The 14,690-nt window shown below is 41.6% G+C and overlaps 1 protein-coding gene across 2 annotated transcripts in view; it reads right to left on the minus strand.

The window, feature by feature from the left end:
- LOC124550257 (tRNA (uracil-5-)-methyltransferase homolog A-like) overlaps positions 1-14,690 on the minus strand; it is a 90,588-nt gene that overhangs the window by 22,617 nt on the left and 53,281 nt on the right. For both annotated transcript variants that reach the window (XM_047125298.1, XM_047125299.1), the window contains exon 6: positions 11,533-11,660. In XM_047125298.1, coding sequence (XP_046981254.1) covers positions 11,533-11,660 — 128 coding nt within the window. The remainder of the gene's footprint in view (positions 1-11,532; positions 11,661-14,690) is intronic.

Consider the following 14,690-nt stretch of genomic DNA (forward strand, 5'->3'; position numbering starts at 1 on the left):
CACGTATCTCCTCAACAACCTTCAAATCACTCTTGTCACATTCCTTACACTGCAAACCTTTATTTATTAGTTCAGTTAGAGCAGAAAGTTCAACAATAACACAACCCGAATCAATAGTTGGTGTCTCAGTATTATCAGCATTAATACTGTCCCGCCATTGTCCAAATATTTCAGTTTTAGCTTCGATGTACTTTGAGCAACTGAAGCTGATTAAAGTGTTGTATTACGTTGTGTTTCAGTATTAGAAGAGTTAATCCATTTGGTGAACCAATTTCCATAAAATTTACAGTTTTTAACACTGAACTTCTTAATTCTTCCCATTGCTTTCAAGAAGAATAAGAAACTCACGTATACAATAATGAACTCACGCACACAATTACTTCACTGTAAACAAAGTATTTGTGCCAAAACAACAGCAAGCTATGGCTAAACTCTCTGTATAAACAAAAGATAAGCAACTGCAAAGCACTCACAGGTTAGCCAACTAGTTGTTGCTGTTGTTGCTGTGGTCTTCAGCCCTGAGACTGGTTTGATGCAGCTCTCCATGCTACCCTATCCTGTGCAAGCTTCTTCATCTCCCAGTACTTACTGCAACCTACATCCTTCTGAATCTGCTTAGTGTATTCATCTCTTGGTCTCCCTCTACGATTTTTACCCTCCACACTGCCCTCCAATGCTACATTTGTGATCCCTTGATGCCTCAGAACATGTCATACCAACCAATCCCTTCTTCTAGCGAAGTTGTGCCACAAATTCCTCCTCTCCCCAATTCTATTCAATACCTTCATTAGTTATTTGATCTACCCATCTAATCTTCAGCATTCTTCTGTAGCACCACATTCCACATTTCAAAAGCTTCTGTTCTCTTCCTGTCCAAACTATTTATTGTCCATGTTTCACTTCCATACATGGCTACACTCCATACAAATACTTTCAGAAACGACATCCTGACACTTAAATCTATACTCGATGTTGACAAATTTCTCTTCTTCAGAAACGCTTTCCTTGCCATTGACAGTCTACATTTTATATCCTCTCTACTTTGACCATCATCACTTATTTTGCTCCCCAAATAGCAAAACTCCTTTACTACTTTAAGTGTCGCATTTCCTAATCTAATTCCCTCAGCATCACTCGATTTAATTCAACTACATTCCATTACCCTCATTTTGCTTTTGTTGATGTTCATCTTATATCCTCCTTTCAAGACACTGTCCATTCCGTTCAACTGCTCTTCCAAGTCCTTTGCTGTCTCTGACAGAATTACAATGTCTTTGGCGAACCTCAAAGTTTTTATTTCTTCTCCATGGATTTTAATACCTACTCCGAATCTTTCTTTTGTTTCCTTTACTGCTTGCTCAATATACAGATTGAATAACATCGGGGAGAGGCTAAAACCCTGTCTCACTCCCTTCCCAACCACTGCTTCCCTTTCATGCCCCTCGACTCTTATAACTGCCATCTGGTTTCTGTAAAAATTGTAAATAGCCTTTCGCTCCCTATATTTTACCACTGCCACCTTTAGAATTTGAAAGAGAGTATTCCAGTCAACATTGTCAAAAGCTTTCTCTAAGTCTACAAATGCTAGAAACATAGGTTTGCCTTTCCTTAATCTTTCTTCTAAGATAAGTCGTAAGGTTAGTATTGCCTCACGTGTTCCAACATTTCTACGGAATCCAAACTGATCTTCCCCGAGGTCCGCTTCTACCAGTTTTTCCATTCGTCTGTAAAGAATTCGCGTTAGTATTTTGCAGCTGTGACTTATTAAACTGATAGTTTGGTAATTTTCACATCTGTCAACACCTGCTTTCTTTGGGATTGGAATTGTTATATTCTTCTTGAAGTCTGTGGGTATTTCGCCTGTCTCATACATCTTGCTCACCAGATGGTAGAGTTTTGTCATGACTGGCTCTCCCAAGGCCATCAGTAGTTCTAATGGAATGTTGTCTACTCCCGGGGCCTTGTTTCGACTCAGGTCTTTCAGTGCTCTGTCAAACTCTTCACGCAGTATCTTATCTCCCATTTCATCTTCATCTACATCCTCTTCCATTTCCATAATATTGTCCTCAAGTACATCACCCTTGTATAAACCCTCTATATACTCCTTCCACCTTTCTGCCTTCCCTTCTTTGCTTAGAACTGGGTTGCCATCTGAGCTCTTGATATTCGTACAAGTGGTTCTCTTTTCTCCAAAGATCTCTTTAATTTTCCTGTGGGCAGTATCTATCTTACCTCTTAAGAGACTATAAAGTCATAAAAATGAAACAAATGAGGGCAAAACTTTATGTTTGGCAGAGCTGACTGTGTGCCATGGGGGCACTGTGGTGCACGCAGCCACCTTTAAATTCCTCTTATTTTGGCACTTTCTGTGGTCTATTTTCCTGGAAGTAAACTTTTTCTCACTCAGAAAACTACAGACGATTTTTTAAGACATAAATTTAAGAAATTGATTTTTTGACAATTATTCACGTGCAAGTCCCTGTAAAGGTGACCTAAAGGAAGTAGTAGCAGCAACAGCCCACACCCATGTGGAGATTTTACAGTGTCTTGACCAGTCCTGGGATAATATGGCTGTAAAAGCACACAAGACAAAATCCTGTGATTCCTGGAGTCAAAGGGGGCACATTTTTCAAGTTACAGTCAGGTTACAGATGGAGAGTATAGAAAGGAATTATAGCAGAACAAGACCACAATATATGTAATAGTTTCCGAGAAAAAAAATTAATTTGTTTCAACAGAACATTAGGGTGTTTAAAAATGAGACAGATGAACTTCTTGTATGCCTAGAAGATGTGGACAATTTTGAAGTGATAGTTGTTCTGTGCCCCTGAAGACCACATAACCAAACGCATAGAGAAGTTAAATATCAAGTAATGTAGACTAGCATCATTTTCATACAGAGTTAAAATGGAAAAAGGAAGAGTTACAACATATGAAAAAAAAAATAACAGCAAGCCAAAAATACTGAAACAAATAGTTTTTGTTTTGATCAAAACCTAGAAGAATGTGGTTGTAAGTTGTTGCTGCAGAATATATGTCTGATAATTGTAATAATCTACAGAACCTCTATAAAAAACTTTCAGCCATCTATGACAAATTGAGATACATTATTGAGCTATCTTTCAGACAAGAGGAAACATTTAGTGGTCTGTGGCGATTTTTTAATGTATATTTTTTAAAAGATACAGATGGGAAAAATGAACTAGAATCTTCATCATTGAGTTGCAATTTAATTTCAACAGTCAATTTTCCAACCTGGGTGTAACAAGATAGTAGGACACTGACAACATTTTTATAGACAGGGCTCAGGTTGAAAAAATTACATGTACCCCACTGTTAATGGACTATCCAAGTGTGATGCACACTTAATTGAAACAAACGATAAGGCATCTTACAACCCAAAGGCAGGTTCATACAAAGCAATGAGGCTTATTAAAGAGAACAGGATACAATATTTTAAAAGTAAGTTAAAAGAGGTGGGGGTATATGTAAAAAGAGATGCTAATGTGAAATTCCATTGGTTCCATAGCAAATTTGTGTCAATATTTGTAAGTTGCTTTCCTAAAAAGTTACCCAAACACACACACACACACACACACACACACACACACACACACACACACACACGTTAGCTGTGGACAACTGAGGGAATTAAAATCTCACGCAATTGGTAGACGGAAATTTATATGAAGGTCAGAATACATCAAGATATAACATTACATGCATACTACAAAAAAGACTGTGATATTTTACGGAAAATCGATAAAATGTCAAGAAGTATGTGTGTCCTGACAGTAATAAATAATGTGGATAGTAAGATTAAAACTTTATGGGATACTGTAAATGGAAGACAGGAGAGCCATTCAGTATACAAGACACAGTAACAACTAAACTAAATGACACTGTTGTGACTGATAATTCACAAGTTGTGAGTAATTTTAAGAATCACTTTCTAATTGTAATGGGCAAAGCAGTTTAAATGATTTAGTTGAAAGGGTGAGAGAATATATTTAACAATGTCATTCTACAAAACTTTAAGTGCACCAACATCCATCACTGAAATTAATATATGAGGGCTATTCAGAAAGCAGGGAACGTTTTGGCATTTAAAAAAACTAAGTACAAGAAATACATTTTATTATATACGTCTGAAGAGCGACTGACATACTACTTTTCCACATAGTCACCAAACACATTGAGGTACTTATCATAGTGGTGGACAAGCTTTGAAAGAACTTCATAGTAAAATTCTGTCACCTGAGACTTCAGCCAGAGAGTCACACCCACCAGGAGTTCTGTTTTGTCATCAAAGCAATGTGTTGCAAGCCAGTTCTTTATCTTAGGAAACAAGTGGAAGTTGCTTGGTGCAAGATCAGGGCTGTAGGGTAGATGAGGGAAAATTTCCCATTTTAATGAATTAAGGAGTTCTTTAGAGTGGTTTTCCATGTGAGATCGGGCATTGTTGTGCAAAAACAAAATTTTGGACATCAGCTTTCCTCGGTGTTTGTTTTGAACTGCTCTTCTAAGGCTCCATTATTGTGAAGTGACAGTTTTCACAAATCGTTTCATCAACTTAAGCAATAAGATCGTCAGTCACAATGCTCGGGCATCCACTCTTCTCTTCATCATGAACGTCAGTACGGCCATTTTTAAACCGAATGCACCATTTCCGGACGGAACATTCACTCATTACATTGTTTCTGTACACTTCGCACAGTTCATGATAAATTTCTATAGGTTTTAGGTTTTTTGTCAACAAAAACCATATCACAGACTGCATCTCACAACTGGCAGGATTTTCAATTGCAGCACACATTTCAAATTCGAATATCGAAAAACCAGACGTGCAGAGACATTCCCACTGCCATGGATGGATGCTGACTGAGCTCCCGAGCACACACATACCAAAATATATGCGATCGGCGCTCACCTAGCGGCATCAAACGGAAACGTTCCTACTTTGTGAATAGCTCTTATAATAATACAAATTTTAAAAAATGAAAGCTAATGTGGTCTTGCTGGAATTTCAAACATAATTCTGAAATGTTGTTCCAACTTAATAACTAACACCCTTAACGATATATGGAATGCATCACTAGCACTGGGAATGCAACTGTTAAATCGCTTCATTGGGAAGGTGACAAGAAAGACTTAAACAATTATCATACAATTTCCTTGCTGACATCTTTTTTGAAATTAATCAAAAAAGTTGAAAGTAATGAGTGTCAGCCAAGCCAATGGGAGGGGTTTAATCCCACGATCCCACGGAGCTTGTTCCCATGAAGGGAAGAACAGTGGTTATGCTGAATTGACACCGCCTGCAGACAGACAGCAACACAGAGATCATCGGAGGGAGTGGAAGAACTAGCGGACTGAGGTACAAGGACTGCAGCCTTGGCAGCAGTGTCAGGGGCTCATTTCCCATCAGAACGACATGACCAGGGACCCACATAAACATCACAGTGACTCCATCAAGGGCAAGCAAGTGAAATATTTCCTGGATCCTTTGCACTAAAGGATACAGCACACAGGGGCTCTGAAGGTCACTGTGAGAGTTGGAACAGATGACACAATTAAAAAGCCTGAATGCCAAATGTACAGTGTTGCCTGACACAGGGCTAAGGAGCTCTGCTGCAAATACTGAGCAGTGTTCTAGAAGCAGATACCGAAAATCGACTGTGTCAATGATGATGGCACACCCGACACCATGGTCAGTCCAAGAGCCATCAATGTACACAAAGATACTATCATGAAGTTCTGTGTAAAGGTCAAGAAAATTACGGTGATAGAGCAAGGCTGGAGTGGAGTCCTTAGGAAGCAAATGATGTCCCAGGTTAACACAGGCAGCTGAGCAAAGCCAAGGTGACGGATAGTTCGCATCCATTGGAAAAGTGGCAGGTAGCATGAAGTTGAGCTGTTGAAGCAATAGCTGAAAGAACTCCAGGAGGTAACAGAGAAGAGGGACACACCCCATACTGCCATCAAAGGAGTCATTGAAGAAGGAAGCATAGAAAATCATGATGGTATGACAGCAGTAGTTCAGCAGCTTCTGCATACAGACTCTCAACCAGGCTATTGTGAAAGGTGCCAGTGGCCAAATGGAAGGTGGATTGTATTAAGACAGTGTAAGATGGATGGATGTGTAAATGCATAAACGAAACACCTATAGTCTCGTTTTGAACAGTCATGGGACTAGTACAAACAGAAGAGGGTGGTCCAATCTGCTCCCCAGGAAGAACACGTAGGACACTGAGGGACTGCATACAGCTGACAGCCAGGTAAGACAAGTTGGAGGACCAAGAAAGTTGCCTATCGAGCATGAGCCCCATAAATGCCATAGTTTCAATGAATGGAAGAGCAACAGTCCAAAGATGTAAAGATGTTGAAAGAAACCAACTGCACCGCCAGAAATTCATACAAACAGTTTTTTTCAGTGGAAAACAAAGGCCACTGTCAATGCTCCGTGAGGAAAAATGATTGGGACAATGCTGAAAACACTGCACAAGGAGAGAAGTCCACAGAGAACTACAATAGATCACAAAATCTCAATGAAAAGGGAGCCAGAGATGCCCAGTGGAAGACAGGCCATAATAGGATTAATGGCGGTAGCAGAGAGAACAGAACCCTGAGGCACACCATTTTCCTGGATAAAAGTGTCCAACAAGGCAGAACCCACACGTACCTTGAAAACCCGATCTTTCAAAAATTTCTGAAGGAAATGAGGCAAGCAACCTCAGAAGCCCCATGTGTAGAGAGTACAGAGGATACCGGTCCTCCAGTAGGTGTTGTAGTCTTTCACCAATAGAGAAACACGGCCACAGTATGGTATTTTTGCTGAAAACCATTCATGACATGAGTTGACAAAATGACAAGATGGTCAACTGCAGACAGCACATTCAAAATCCACACTGTGTAGCAGTTAGTAAATTGCATGACTCAATCCACCATACCAGTCAGGTATGAATTATACATTCCATCACCTTGCAAACATAGCTGGTGAGAGAAATGGGGCAGCAGCTAGGAGGAAGGTGTTTGTCCTTACCAGGCTTAGGTGTGGGTATGAGTGGCTTCACACCAGCATCTGGGAAATGTGCCCTCTGCCCAGATGTGGTTGTACGTATGAAGCAGAAAGTGCTTGCCTGCAAGACAAAGGTGCTGCAACATCTGAATGTGAACAATGTCTGGCCCTGGGGTGGAGGACTAAGATGAAGTGAGAGAGTGAGCTAGCTCCTTCATAGCACCCACGGTTCTGAGAAGAAAAGGGTATCACCCGAGCCTCCTCAACTTGTTACCAATGGAAGGAGGCAGGGTGATAGTGGGTGGAGCTTGAAAACTCCACAAAACAGCAGCCCAGGGTGTTGGAGAGGATCCACTAAGATATCACCTGTTATGATTAGGCTGGAAATTTTGGAATGGACCTTAGTCCCAGAGAACTGTCAGAGGTTGGCCCACACAACAGAAGAGGGTGTGGAACTGTTAAAAGAAGTAGTAAAAATGAAATCCAGCTACCTTTTTTGCTATCCTGAAGAATGCGATGACACTGTGCATGCAACTGTTTATAACAAATGCAGTTTTCCACTGTAAGGTGACAGTTAAAAATGCAGAGAGCATGTCTTTGCACGCGAATTGCATTGTGCCATGCCTCACTCCACCGAGGGACCACAACACGGTGTGGTAAACATGAAGTGTGAGGAATGGAATGTTGTACGGCAGTAAGGATGATGTTTGTAAGATATTCTACCTGGTCATCACAACTGGGGAAATGTTGTTCATCGAAGGTCACTAAAGAGGAGCAAAGCCTCCACTCGGCCTTAGAAAGCTGCCATTTGGGTGTGCACATAGGTGGGCTAGGAGTCAGCAAACAGATGGCACACATAAATGATTGCGCGCGTACGTGTCAGAGAGAATGGACCACTTGAGATGACGGGCAAGCTGGGCAGTGCAGCAGGAGAGGTCCAAATGGGAATAGGTGTGAGCGGAGTCTGAAAGGAGTGTGGGTGCTCTTGTGTTAAGGCAGATGAGGTTAAGTTGACAGAGAAGGTCAGCCAAGAGGGCATCTCTCTGACAGGTTCTGGGCAAACCCCAAGAGGGATGGTGCACATTAAAGTCACCAAGCAGCAAAACAGTACAAAGGGAAAAGGTGAAGTGAGAAAGGAAAACGCAGACTGCAACAGTTTGAAGTCGTGTAGTCAGGAGATGGTTTGGCTATAAACATCTACCCAGACAAGCAGCATGACTCTCCCGTAAGATGTAATGCCATCCTCAGGGGAAAGGTCATAGTGGACCAGAAAGAAATGTGAGAGGTCAAAGCAGTTGTGTAGATAAAACTTTGATTCCTGGAAGCAGAGAATAAGTGGACGCTGTGATTTCAAGAGCAGCCATAATTCCTCTTTGTTGGATCTAAGGCCACGAATGTTCCATTGGAGGAGAGTCTTGAGAAGGAAATGGGAGGAGGGAAGAAATTAAGGGGTGTCACCTCGGCTGCTGCTGAGTGCCAAGGCTCATTGCTAGAGGGCACAGAGGCTGGAGGATCACCCTCCATGAGATCTACTGAGATGTTGGCATTCTCCCTCGGTTGGTCTGTGGAGTGCAGGGCAGAAAAATGGTTCGTGGTGCACACTGGTGACACGGAGGTCAGCTGGGTGAGTATGTCAGGCAGCAACACTGTTGAAGAGGATCTGTGAGTTGCCGAAGAAGAGGACCATTTGCCTTTGATTTCTTGGAGCCTTTCCAGTTGTCAGAGGAGGACGCAGATGTTTTATGGCTGGAGGGACATAAAAAAGCTTTGCGGGAGTATTCCTTCTATCTTTCCCAGCTTGCTGGTTGTGTAGCAGGTAACTTCGTCCCATGAGGCAAAAGTTTGGTAGCTTGTTGCACAGCTGGAGGAGGAGATGGGGATGCTATTGAGACACTGTATGATTTTAAAACTGTGGTGCTGAATTTGAGGTTGCATGTCTGCATGGCCATGTCCTTCGTGGAGTGAAAAGCAGTACTGTAAGTGCTGGATGGTAGAATGCAGGGTTTCCAACTAGCCAACAACTTGCGAGCAACAGAGTAAGGCACTTTTGCCTGCACCCAGATCTCCTGGACAGCCCACCCATCGAGATACACTGGACAATATCGGGAGGAGGCTGCATGGTCACCACTGCAGTTGATAAAGCAGGGAGAAGTAGGTGGACAATCGCCGTCATGAGCATCCCTACCACAGGTTACGCATTTGACCGGGTGTTGACAGGACATTTGAGTGGGGTATAATGATGACATTGGTAGCAGCCCATTGGGTTTCTAATGTATTCCTTGTGATAACTTCATAGTGTGATGGAAGCATTACTCAATAAAAAGTGAGAAAAAGAGTGCATGTAGGCACTGAGGATGCATCTACCTTTTTTATCACCCGATGGACTGCAATGACACCCTGATCAGAAAGGTACGTTTAAATTTCTGCCGTGGTCGGACCATTGAGCAGCCTAGTCTAAACAACACCATGGGAAGAATTCATTGTTTGATGGGCTTTGACACAAAGAGGATAGCTGTGGAGGACAAAGCTGCAAGCAGTTATTGTGTTTGAGAATCAGTAGTAGTCTCCAAAAGCAAAGTGGCATTGTGTAAACAAAAGCAGAATTTCACAGGGCCGGCAACTGCATCAACACCTTCCTGAATAATAAACAGATTTACTGTAGCAAAGGAATGATTGTCTTCAGTATGTGAAACCACAAGGAACCATGGCGTAGCTGGAAGGGTCTTTGAATTGTGAGCCTCATTCCATTTATGCTTGGCAGACATTGACTGTGAAGAAGGAGATTGGCTCATTGTGAGAAAATCCCTCATGACTGCCAGCATCTCCAATGGCACACTCCTTCCAACTAGGGGCCTCTCCTCAGAGAGTGACGCATCCACTTAGGTCATTGCTCACACTTCCTGAACACCTGAAAGAGGGACCAATTGGCAATTTGGGAAGGTAGCAGCTCAGGCAATTACCCCTCCCTAGGCCTGGCCTGTACCAAGCGATACGTGCAAACCCTATCTGTCAAACCGGGGATGGGAATTACAGATTACCCAGTATATTCGCTACTGAAATTCATCACAAATAATCCGTCACAATTTAAGAAGAGCAGTAAGCTCCATGCCTACAACACAGGAGGGAAAAATGACCTTTATTGTTCACTATTAATGCTGTTACGTGTCAGATGCATGGACCAGCCTTCAGGAGCACACAGGGAGGAAGAAGAAAGAGAGGAACCTCAAACACCAAAGCGGAGGGAGGATAGGAGAAGTAGGATGAAGAAAGTAAAAAGGAATGAAAAGCAATGGAGAGACCTCCAATGACTGCTACTGAAAATGCAGAACACATTCCCAAAAACATCCCCGACACATCAAAGACTGGGGGCCCGTGGTAGCCAAGCAGGAACCCACCAAAGAATAGCGAGCTCCCTGGGTTGATCATGTAGGTAATTCTTCAAGGAGTTAGGCATTTTTAGTGCATCATCACAATACCTACATTCGATACTGAAATTAATCACAAATAAGCCATCACAATTTAAAAAGAACAGGAAGTTCCATTCCTACAACACAAGAGGGAAAAATGACCTTTATTTTTCACTATTAATGCTGTCAGCAGGTCAGAAAGGAGTTCAATATCTAGAAAAAAGTACTTTGATCATTTTCCCCAAAACATAAAATGTCTGACATGTAGCAAATCAAATTTTACATCTAACCTAAAATCGTTTCCCCTGGACAGCACCTTCTATTCCACAGATGAATTTCTATTTAAACACTGATAGAATTTATAAAGAAAAAGGAAACTGTTTTTGAGTGTAGTTGCATGAGTAGAACTAAAATATATTGTGTTCATTAATGTTAATGCTAATCACATGAACCTATCCTATAAACTGATTCATTGCGCATCATTTCAAAAAATGAATTATTCAAATGATCAAAGGAACACGTAACTAACCAACTCTATTTTTTTATCAGACATGGCATAAACTGGAGACACAAGCAACATGGTCAGATTATGTGCTGTTGTTTTTTTAAAATGTGTGCCCATTCCCTTTTCCACCTGTAGTAGACAGTTTACAATATAAATGGGTGTTGCACACTTGACTAGAAGAAATTCTTATTCTGCGCTGCCATCAGAATATCAGCACCCCATCTTTCACTAGAAAACAGAGCAAATCAGACTTGACAGAGGAATAATTTTCCATCATTCAAGAACACAAAAAACTTGAAATTTTCTAAAAGAGTTTCCTAATTTCATGAAAACCAAAATCATAACACCAAATGACATCTTACTAAGCAAAGTGAAGGCCAAGTTAAGAAATAACATTTTTTTTTTTTTTTTTTTTTTTTTTTTTTTTTTTTTTAATGGAGCAATTACAGTAACCCTCTGGTGTCACGTCAAAAGCTCCAAATGTCAGTCAACAACAATAGTTACATAATTTTCCTTACAGATGGAAGTATTCCCATACCACAGAGCAAACAAATTCTGCAGACTTCAATAAGAGATAGAAAATAATTTAAAAATACATTTACCTTTGCAGCAAGCTTCATGCGCTGAGGGATATGTACTAAACTATCAACTGGTCCTACAGCAGTGCTACCCTGAGCATAACTGCTCACTCGGAAGCCAACAGTTCCTTCACCTGTTACAGGGTTTCTGCCTGTTGAAGATGAACAAATCACATTAGCATATTGTCATTGCAGTTATACTGTATTTATGAGGATAATCCCAAAAGTAAGGCCTCCTATTTTTTTATAAGTACAGAGCTCTGTTTGTATGGCAGCTGGCCACACTGTTATGAAGAGTGCTTCATGCGCTGTGTGTAAACATGCACATGCCGCACTGAGGCGCTCTGTCTCGGCTTGGCAGCCATTGAGAATGGAGCTCCCGTTGGATGTTGCCGCCAAGTGTGAAATGCACGCAGTTATTTGGTTTTTGAACGCAAAGCACACTGCGCCGACTGAAATCCATCGCCAATTGATGGAAGTGTATGGTGAGTCGTGCATGGATGTCAAACATGTTTGTAAGTGGTGTAGAGAGTTTGCAGCTGGTTGGACCGAAACTCATGATGAACGAAGGAGCGGAAGACCGTCAACTTCTGAGGAGACGGTGTTGAAGGTTGAGCAAAGCATGCGTGATGATCGGTGGATCACCTTGGATGATCTCTGCATGTTGGTTCCTGAGGTTTCCCAAAGCACCTCTCGCAGAATTTTAACGGAAACATTGAGCTACCAGAAGGTGTGCGCACGATGGGTGCCACGCATCCTGACTGAGGACCACATGTGGCAACGAGTTGACACTTCCCGCACATTTCTTCACCACCTTGCAGCCGAACAGGACAACTTTCTGGACTCAATTGTCATGGGTGATGAAACCTGGGCATACCACTTTACACCTGAGACCAAGCAATGTCAGTGGCAGCATCTTTCTTCACCAAAGCCGCAGAGCTGGCAGTGAGCTAGTATGACATGGGCATACAAAAACTGCCACAGCGTCTACAAAAATGCATCGACAGAAATGATGATTATTTCGAAAAATAGCTAATTGTTCAAGCTGTAAACTAATGTAAACCATTGTAGAAATAAATAGGAGACCTTTCTTTTGGGATTACCCTTGCACTTTCTCACTTTTTAAACTTTTGTGCTATTAGACAATAAATTTCATTAAATTGTCTTACATACTGCACATAACTTCTTCCAATTTCAACTTGTGTAAGGATATTTATACCACTAAATATTGTTTACTAGAAATCAGTAACAACTTTAGATAAACAATACTAACATGGCACAACACAACAACTATATCAACAAAACAAGACTACAAGCTGTCTGCCTAGAAATTATCATGCACCATCAAAACAAATAATGACAGCAATGAACAAAACACAGAGAGAAAAATGACGGAGTGTGATAAACAGCGGAAAGAACTACAACGGAGACTAACTGCACAGTAAAGAACACTCCAAATAGAAACTATGGGCACATTGTTGTTGTCTTCAATCTGGAGACTGGTTAAATGCACCTATCCATGCTACTCTATCCTGTGAAAGCCTCTTCACCTACAGATAACTCCTACAGCCTATGTCCAACTGAACCTCCTTACTGTATTCATCTCTTGCTCTCCGTAGACAATTTTTATTTTAAAACCCCACCCACTCACCTACACAAACTTTCCTCTATTACCAAATTGGTGATTCCTTGGTGTCTCACAATGTCTTTATCAACTGATCCCTTCTTTAAGTGAAGTTGTGCCATATATTTCTTTTTCCCCCTGATTTGATTCAGTATTTCCTCATTAGCACTCAGTCTACCAATATTATCTACAGCATTCTTTTGTAACACCAGCTTCAACTAACTTCTGTTCAAAACTACTCATCATGCACGTTTCATTTTCATAAAAAGCTCAAAACCAGACAAATATCCACATAAATACCTTCAGAAAAGACTTCCCAACACTTAATTTGATGCCAGACACTAAAAAATTCCTCTTTCTTCATTAAAGCTTCCTTGCTACAGCCTGTTGGCATTTTATATCTTCGTAACTTTGGTCATCAAACAATAGAAAATCCAGGATGCTATGTAACAATATTATGAAAAGCAAAGTCGCTACTTCCCATATAGCGGAGATGCTGAGTCACAGATAGGCACAACAAAAAGACTGTCACAAATAAATACAGCTTTCAGCCATTAACACCTTCGTCAACAGTAGACGTAGACACACACACACACACACACACACACACACACACACACACACAACCGCAGTCTCAGGCAACTGAAACCACACTGTGAACAGCAGCATCAGTGCGTGACGGTAGTGGCGACTGAGGGTAGGTAAGAAGGGGGTTGCCAAACATGACATCTTTCATTTCAATGACTGCTTTACAGCCTGTACCATATGAATCCTTCCCACCAACACCAGATTTTCTGTATTGCGCAGGTGGGAACTCTCCCTACAATACATCTTACATTCCCGTAACCCTCCTGGCCTCAACCTTCGTTAGTCACTGTTCTCACTCATCCAGCCACTTCCCTGTTCCCATTCCAACACTTCACAGCCATCATTGCATCATCACACTCAGTCTTTTTATTTCTCTCCTTTTCCACTACTTGACCCCCCCCCCCCCCTCCGTTTCCTGTCCTCTGTCCAACCTGCAGCACTTCACAGTCCGCCATCCCCACCATACTATCTCTCATCCTTCCCGCCCCAGCCCCCTTCTTACCCCCAGCCACTTGCCCTTCCCATCATGCACTGGTGCTGCTGTTCACAGTGCAGTTTCAGTTACCTCAGACTGCAGTCGTGCGGGTGAGATGAGTTGCATCCGCTTGCACGTGCGTTTGTGTGTGTGTGTGTGTGTGTGTGTGTGTGTGTGTGTGTGTGTGTGTGTGGTTGACAAAGCCAAAAAGCTTTATTTATCTGTGACAGTCTTTTTGTTGTGTCTATCTGCGACTCAGCACCTCTGCTTTATGGCGAGTAGTAAGTTTACTTTACATAATATTGTAACTATGTTCAACATCAGTTATTTTGCTGCCCAAAATGCAAAACTTGCTTATTTATTTTAGTATCTCATTTCCTAACCTAATTCCTTCTAGAGGGAGATCCTTATATAGCGCCACTAGGCATGCGTCTAGGGGCAGCAGCTTGAGAGGGTAGCATTTTTTTGCACTGTATTTATTTTAACATTTTACAT

This window comes from Schistocerca americana, chromosome 1 (genome assembly GCF_021461395.2).
Source record: "Schistocerca americana isolate TAMUIC-IGC-003095 chromosome 1, iqSchAmer2.1, whole genome shotgun sequence".
Lineage (NCBI taxonomy): Eukaryota > Metazoa > Arthropoda > Insecta > Orthoptera > Acrididae > Schistocerca > Schistocerca americana.